At 42.3% G+C, this 8399-nt stretch overlaps 2 protein-coding genes across 2 annotated transcripts in view; one reads left to right on the top strand and one right to left on the bottom strand.

The window, feature by feature from the left end:
* Nucleotides 1-1542, top strand: part of LOC134076168 (carbonic anhydrase-related protein 10-like) — a 37036-nt gene extending 35494 nt beyond the window's left edge. Inside the window, exons 8-9 of the mRNA XM_062531171.1 lie at nucleotides 1-38; nucleotides 874-1542. The exon at nucleotides 1-38 is cut by the window's left edge and continues 137 nt beyond it. Coding sequence (XP_062387155.1) covers nucleotides 1-38; nucleotides 874-896 — 61 coding nt within the window. The 3' untranslated portion in view covers nucleotides 897-1542. The remainder of the gene's footprint in view (nucleotides 39-873) is intronic.
* A 1738-nt stretch (nucleotides 1543-3280) lies between these two features.
* Nucleotides 3281-7245, bottom strand: rpl23 (ribosomal protein L23). Its single transcript, XM_062532333.1, has 5 exons — nucleotides 7124-7245; nucleotides 5831-5914; nucleotides 5360-5488; nucleotides 3812-3925; nucleotides 3281-3409 (listed from the first exon to the last, which is right to left on the bottom strand). Exons 1-5 carry the CDS (start codon nucleotides 7134-7136, stop codon nucleotides 3327-3329), a joined length of 423 nt encoding a protein of 140 aa, XP_062388317.1. The 5' UTR covers nucleotides 7137-7245; the 3' UTR covers nucleotides 3281-3326.
* Nucleotides 7246-8399: the final 1154 nt, after the last annotated feature.

Genomic DNA, 8399 nt, shown 5'->3' with positions numbered 1-8399 from the left:
CTGCCCCAACAATCGCCTCCAGAGGCCTCAATACAGAGGTGCGCATATGCATGACCGCCAATGGACGTGTGTGTGTGTGTGTGTGTGTGTGTTGTGCTGTGTTGTGGTGCTGAAGTTTTAGGCACAATTAGAGCCATGCTGCAAAAGTGATGAGGCTTTTGAAATTATTTTTTATGGATCAATCAATCTGCAACATATGCAACGTGCACGTTAAATGATGTTTAGAAATCTACATTTGTAGAGACACTAATAGGGAAGAAAATAAAAACTGCATTAAGATAAATGCCTAAGACTTTTTGCACCATACAGTGTGTGTATGTGTGCGTGTGTGTTTATTTTTGCTGTGTAGAGGTTATGGATGTGTGTGTGTGTGTGTGTGTGTTTATTTATTTATTTAAAAAAAAAAAAAAACATTTCTTGTTTGGATTGACTTAGTGTTCAAATGGTGCAGGAGCTTGTGAGTTTATTTTGCATTATGGCAGATTGTGTGCATGTGTGAATTAGTTGTTGAGACGATGCAGAGGTGTTTTGCGTACACCTTCCCCCAACAACCATATCCGCACACCACAGGCTGTTTTTAGTGTGGCGGGTGGGTGGAAGAAGAAACAAACGTTATATTACCAAATATATATCTGGATTTTCTTGCTTTCCCCTGTACTTTGATATCAGACTTTGTTCACACCTTTCATTTGTCTAGAGTGCAACTGCGCTTTGTAGAAAGCTACATTCGGGTCCGCTTATTAAAAAGTAACACATTTATCAGCAGTTGTGTTAATAGCATACCCAACCAATCACTGGGGCATTAGATAATGTAATGGGCTGACTTGTCAGGGTGCATTCTGAATCCAGGCCTGTCTGTATTTTCCCTTTCAGTGAATGAATGGCTTCTGAAATAGCAGACAACACAAACAGCTGAGGACACACGCGTCGGCCCAGTGTTCCCCAGGGGACGGCGGTGGAGAGAGCTACCCGCGGACGAAGCCCTCAGACCGGACACAAATCCATCCTGCAGCTCACACCAGGATCCACTCACTACAGAATTCAAAGAGACTCATTTTTCTATTGTATTTAAGTGTTTATATTATGATGAAAATATGTGTGTAAAAAAAAATAAGAAGAAGAAGAAGAAAGAAAGGAAGAAAGAAAGAAGAAAAGAAAGAAGGAATGAAAGAAAGAAGAAAACTTTTAAGAAATGTTTTACATGTTTTCAAAAAATTACGTGGCTCAATGGTTATGTCAAAGTCAACCGAGAATTTGTGTACGCCATCAAAGCTCAATGCCTGGTTAAACGAGGGGAAACATGGGATGCCACAAAGCCTGCAGTTTCAAGCCGTCTGATTATTTGGAATTTCATAATATTCCAGGAAACCATTGTGGGTCTTTGCCTTCTACAGAGCACAATCTCGTTTAACCTAGATGTTTCTTTTTGGTAAGCTTCAAGTCAAATGTCAAGTGTGTTGTACATATTTACATTGTCACTGTTAAGTTTTTTGAGATATTCAATATAATTACAGCTGATTCTCCACAAAAGCTGTACAAGAACCGAGGCTCGTTGTGTAATATGTATGCATTATTTCTTTCCACCAGTAGGGGGCACTCCGTGCTCATGCAGGGCCCAGGCTCCACCTGTGCCACTATGCAGAGCTTTGAGAGCAAGCATGACTCCAAGGCCTCAATTTATTCAGGCAATTTTGCAACAGCAGAGTTCTGATTAGATTCTGGCCAAGGTGTGATTGCCAATAGGAAACAAATGCAGTGATTCTCAGTCTGGTTTTCAATTCATCCCCCCCACCACCACCACCACCACTACCATCATCACTCCCATGGAAGTTCTTCAGCTTTATCCCCCAAAGGCTGCGCCAGCCGAATATTTTCATTCCAGAACTCATTGAAAGGTGTACTCCTTTTAGCGTACATGTCAGCATTTGGGCAGATGTGGTGGGCACGGCATACACAGTGCTCTTCCCCTGATTATTGTTTTGATTGGCAAGTTACCTCCCCTCACTCTTGGGTAGACTTAAAAGTGGTGTTAAGACCTGCCTTTACATCCTCCAATGAGGAGTAAACAATGCTTCTCCACCGCCGTGTCCTATTCTGCCGTCAGATCCAACACCCCATCTGAAGTCAAGAGTCTCATAATTGGTCTGTTGCCCTCTGTCGCATTGCGTTATTACACCAGGCGTTAACCTTAACGTGTAATGTTGCACAAACATGTTTTTATTCGGGGTCAGAGGGCTGTATTACATTTTATATCCATCCATCGGGCAGTGTGTGTGTGGCAGGGGGAACGGGGGGGGGGGGGGGGGGAAGCAGCAGAACTCACTTCATTATAGCTCTTCCACATAAGAGTACAGATGGGAAAAACTCCCAGCTACTGCAGTCTAGAGCAGGGGTCAGACTCCACTAGAGCGGCGCTAAAGGGCTGCAGGTTGCCTGCCCCTGAGCTAGGAGTCTAGGAGGGTCGAAACATGAACCCCTGCCCCTGGTCTCGGGCTCTAGGAGGGTCGAAACTGGACATGGACCTGGATAACAAGGGCTGATTTTCAGTCTCGATGATCTAAAAGTAGGTTAGGGCTGGGAAACTCAGACTGGGAAGCATTATTCGTCTTGATAGAACACCTCGGGAAACTAGTTTACACCTGTTGCAAAACACTCCAATAAGAACAGGTCTGTTCACATCCATCATAACTACCTGAAAGGATTTGTCAAGTGGACAGCCAATTAAGGTTGCATTAAAGGCCGCCCACATCTCCAGTAGGTCAGACATAGTGGGTTAGCTCTTCTAGATCCACAGCACAGTATGCCCCTTTATCCAGCTCCAGGGGGATACGCACAATTACTGAGTATACGCTGCTTCACAGCTCACACTTAGGACTTAGGCAAGGACATTTTCTGTGTGTTAAACCAGATTTTCTTTAGCCGTTTCATTGATTTCACATCTCAAATGGGCGTTATGCATACCAGACAATTCTAGCATAAAGCGCCTGAGAACTTCGGGCTTCAATATTTTCAGCAGACTGGGGCTTTTTCGAATATCTAGCAGAATAATCTTTAGATTAGAACGAGACTGCACTGCAACCTGGAATCCCTCAGGTTTCACTAGGCAGTAATCAACAAGTCATAGCGCTGCTTACTGCAGCCGAAAAAACGGGATGCAATTTAACAGGTCTGGGAATAAATCACTCAATCTCTGCTCCAACATACCAGTACCGTTATAGCTTTCCCGTCCAGGAGGAATATACAAGTCTCATTTATGTAGAAAAGGGACAGGATGCGATAAGACTTTCTGAGCGTTTTTATTGAAAATAAACATGCCAGGGTCAACATCAGGCAATGCTGCCAGCGTTGGAGGCAATCCTGGGCCACAGATCGGCGCATTCCTTGGCAACAGGGCCAGTGATGGCAGAACCTGTGTAAGACAAGATAAAATGCATATGAGCCAACACCAAGCTTGCAAAAACATGAGATTCAATTAAAGGCAATAGAGATCTTGTTAACTCTACAATCAACACAAAGTTAAGCACCAAACCTGGAACAGAACAAACTAGAAATTCAAAATGTCGCCAATTTTATTCCAGGACCGTTCCTTATATTAGCCAATATAGCAGTGTTCCATTCCGGATTGAGATTCATTCAGTATAAGGCACTGCTGATCTCACCCAAGAGAAATGGGGTTTAATATTCCCTTCATCGACAACTCACCCAGCCACTAACCAGGCCAAGCAAGTGCTTTTAAGAAGGGATGTGACTGGACACTTAACGGTTTAAGGAGGGAGCGACACACAGGAACAACCACTTATGGGGCACCCACCTTTCATCTCCCCTTTAACGTTCACTATGACCCCCGCATTGTCTTCAAAGTACAGGAACACGCCATCTTTTCGTCGATACGACTTCCGTTGCCGAATGACCACCGCAGGATGCACTGTGAGGAGAGAAATCGATAGAAATCAGCAACGGCCTTGAAAACCCACAGTGTCACTACATGTTAGATACGGCCCAGTCTTCTTGCCAGACGCCCACACCGAGTCAAACCTAATCAATAGGCCAATATGTCATTACAAGTGGAACCACGAGGGAAAAGGGGTGTTATGGCCTTCAATTTCATTCTAATGTCCTTCCTGGAAAAGGAATGAAGACACAGACCATGTACACAGTTGAACAAAGCCACAATAGACCTCTGAAGTCCACCTACAAAAAGGAACCAAACCTGCCTTTTTTGCCCATATAACAAGATGCAGGGGTTAATTGAAACTAACTGCCTATGGCAAATTGCATTGCAAGTTAGCTCTGGGGTAAAAAAAGTTCAAAGTGTGCCGTCTTAATGTACTGAAGATCACAGTATCCACCAAAAGGCACAGGACAAAAGTATGATAATTACAAAAAAACATGTCATTGTCCCATAGGACAAAATATCAAGATACTGGATCTCTATGGGCAAAGATTGTAACTTTTTTTGTAGGAGAACTTCTGAGGTCTATTCTCAAAGCGCTACCATTTATGCAAAGCAGCAGAAAGTCAACTCCATTACTTCTGATATTTCCCAAATGCATTTCAGAACATGTTTGCCTCATTATGAACAGGCTAATATGGTGCAGGCAATTACACAGAACAAACTGAAATCCATTCCTAGAAAACTTTTTTTTTTGGTCAGATAAAGGCAAATTTCATTATCAGTAACTTTGCCCAGTCATCTATGACTGTTGGAGCCTTTCAACACCACATCCATCATAACTAGAAACAGATCATTATATTCACATATTGAATAAATTACACAAGGCATTGTTATAGCCATTAGTCATTAGCCAATCGTTGATCTTTAGATTATGAATTGAGACTAATTTAATTGGCTCACCATCTTATGTCTCCTATATCTCATCTCTTATTACTGTTGTGAAAACAGGCATGCATGTTCCATTCCGGATTGAGATCATTTCAGTACACGGAACTGCCATCTCACCCAAGAGAAATGGGGTTTAATATTCCCTTCATCGACAACTCACCCAGCCACTAACCAGGCCAAGCAAGTGCTTTTAAGAAGGGATGTGACTGGACACTTAACGGTCATTACAACATATGTACATGATTACTGCTGCAACTGTAGCCAGATCAATGAATCTTGCTTGCAGTGAGAATAAGCACAACTATAATTTTTTTTTCTACTACTAAACTGTTTTCATTGCAGGTTATTTTTTGTCTACCATACTGCCCTGTGGTTGAGAAAAACAATATGTCCTGTGTGCTGTGTGCATTCCCTACTGCAGTCGCGTGCTGTGAAACTGGGTTTCGCAATATCCATGCAAAACAAAACCTAGGGTCAGTGTTGGCACAGGTGAGGCAACTGGCACAGCAGACTTACCCTTCTTCCTGAGTTCTGGCTTGCCTTTCTTCACTGTGGCCATCACCATGTCACCCACACCTGCAGCGGGCAGCCTGTTCAGACGACCCTTGATGCCCTTGACGGAGATGATGTACAGGTTCTTGGCTCCTGGTCGTCAAAAGAAAACAACAAGCTTGAGGCAGAGTCATGAATGGAAGTAATCTGATTGTCAAAAGAAAAAAAGAAACGATCACTCTCTTAAGAAACCATCAGGTGTGTGCATGTTCCATTCCGGATTGAGATTAAGTCAGTACAAGGCACTGCCTATCTCACCAAGAAATGGGGTTTAATATACCCTTCATCGACAACTCACCCAGCCACTAACCAGGCCAAGCAAGTGCTTTTAAGGAGGGATGTGACAAGATGCATAATGATCACAACAGAAGTACATCACTGTTGCCGATTTCTCTATAAACACAGACCAACTGCAGGTGTAGTTGCATAGCGTACCTGTGTTGTCAGCGCAGTTGATGACCGCTCCCACTGGGAGACCCAGTGAGATGCGGAACTTCGCTCCAGATGACCCACCACGTCCTGACAAAAAATAAACAAATTCAGTAAGAAAATATTTCAGGCAACTTTGAATGAGTCACTCTACTTAGTTTTAGGCAACCTAATTATTCAGTTGCAAAACCATAAGGGGCAAAGATGTTCCATTCCGGATTGAGATCATTTCAGTACAAGGCACTGCCATCTCACCCAAGAGAAATGGGGTTTAATATTCCCTCCATCGACAACTCACCCAGCCACTAACCAGGCCAAGCAAGTGCTTTTAAGGAGGGATGTGAGCTGATATCATAAAGGATCATAACAAGAGTACATCACTATTGCTGTAGCCATCTTAACTGATTAATCTTGCTTTGCAATCTGAAGTGCAACTTTTTTACTGAGAAAAAATGTTTTCAGACCAGATTCCATAAAACATTAGTGAAGTTATGATCAAGACTATACTAATGCATCCTTCACCCACTATGATGCAACCGACATGTATCACAATATTGATTCGTATTATACCATAGCCTTATGTCAGCCATATTTAAGCGCCAGGATCTCACAAATTTGCCAAGAACATAACTTGTGGGATTGGTGCAAAGCTGAAAACAAATTAATGTCGTGTTAACGTTAGCCTGTCGACAATTTCCCTTTCCTGTGCTAACATTAACAGCAGCTAATGCAGGGAGGACTGATGGTAAGTCAGCTTCAGGACCCCAATACGTTTTAACAGATTATTAACGTTAAGTCACTTTCTTCCAACAACAGACTATGACATTAAAACACTATAATATACACCCACGTGTCCCTAGCGCTGCCTATTGCAAGCAGACTTCCACCTCCCGCATGCCAACACTCTTACCGGCTAATGGCTACTTAGCATAGCCATTTTGACAAGGCAACCCCATTTAACTGACACTACAGACAACGAACACTTTCCACTATATTTGATAATAAGGCTTTCACACAATCCAGTAAAACGCCGATAAAGCCTGCAGTTACATAGCTAAGACATTCAAAACAGTCATTCTTTCCAGCACGAAGAGCTTGATCTGCTAGCTAACAGCAAACATGGCTTCCGTCTTCGTCTGCAAATATTAATGTATCGTACCTTGAACGGAATATCCATTTTCAATAAATACAAGATGGGGTTTAATGAAAAACCATACATCTTTGCATAACTGGTTTAATTAAAAAATGTAGTTCATTTTAAAAAGAGGATTAAGGTAGATTTCTGCAACGGCCTCTTACCTCTCTTGGACATTGTTGCTGAGGGGGAAAGAGGGAGGAGGAAAAAGGAATGCTGGGATATAACGTTGTGAGAACGTCACTTCCGTTCAGACTGCTGTTTAGCAGATCATGCGCCTGCCTCGGTCCTGCTCCTGCCTCGGTCCTGCTCAAGGCCCTGCTATAATACTGTACTGCACCTTTCCTAATTTTAAAAATCTAAATGACACAATCAGACTTCAGTGTTATATTAACTTAGTACATACATACCAGATGGAACATACACATAATTATCTGAATAGCCTGCAGGTTTGCTGTTGCTTGTTGAATAAGGAAAATAGGACCATGCCTAAATTGCTCTACTCATTTAAAATGTGAAATGTAATATGAGGGTTCATGTTTGTTTGCCTTGTTGACAGCAGACCCTTCTCAAAGGAGATTGAGAGTGGGTATTGCAAAGGTTCATTGAGTCACGACTTCCAGCAGAGGCGTAACTAACAGTGAAATGAAACTTAAATTGGTGCATTAAAATCTTCAGATTGTTTTAGAAGTGCAGCAATCTTGTAAACAAAGGTTTTACAAGATTGCATTTAATCCATGTCCATGCTGGATTAGTGATTGTATTTGCGTGCCCATGTTTTAGGGACAGTGGAATGGTCCTTCAAGGGCCTCTTGACCTGCAGAGCAAATCCCAAATTTGCCAAAGGTATGGGTATTCCCATGTTAGTAGATAGATAGATAGATAGATAGATAGATAGATACTTTATTGATCCCCAAGGAGAAATTCAAGATTGCAATTCAAGTTGCACCTGCCTACGCAAATTACTGAGAGGAAAAAAGCCTATCTCACAGTCAAATGGCCTTTAAAGGAACACTTCACCGTTTTTTCATAATAAACTACGTTATTCCCCTAATTAAGACGAGTTGATACATACCTCTCACGTTTCAATGCGTGCACTCACTGGCTCTGGCGCGCAGCGCAACTTTGATAGCACTTAGCTAGCCCGATGCATTCATTAGGATCCAAACAGAGATGAAGTTAGAAGCGACCAAACACCTCCATGTTTTCCCTATTAAAGTACAGTTACACGAGTAGTCACACGACCAAGTATGGTGAGACAAAATAAAACGTGGTGCATTTCTAAGCAGGTAAAAGGGATAACTATATTGTGTGGCCTATAGAGTACATCATATCCATGATGATAGACTAGGGCCTAATCATCACATTGAAGCAAGCTCTCATTTAGCAATGTTTAGAATAAACGGTATGTGTCCCTTTTGTGTGTCCCTCTCCCTTTTT

This window comes from Sardina pilchardus, chromosome 3 (assembly GCF_963854185.1).
Source record: "Sardina pilchardus chromosome 3, fSarPil1.1, whole genome shotgun sequence".
NCBI classification, from domain to species: domain Eukaryota; kingdom Metazoa; phylum Chordata; class Actinopteri; order Clupeiformes; family Clupeidae; genus Sardina; species Sardina pilchardus.
The sequence above is the reverse complement of the archived record's forward strand: the minus strand, read 5'-3'. Positions and strand labels throughout refer to the sequence as shown.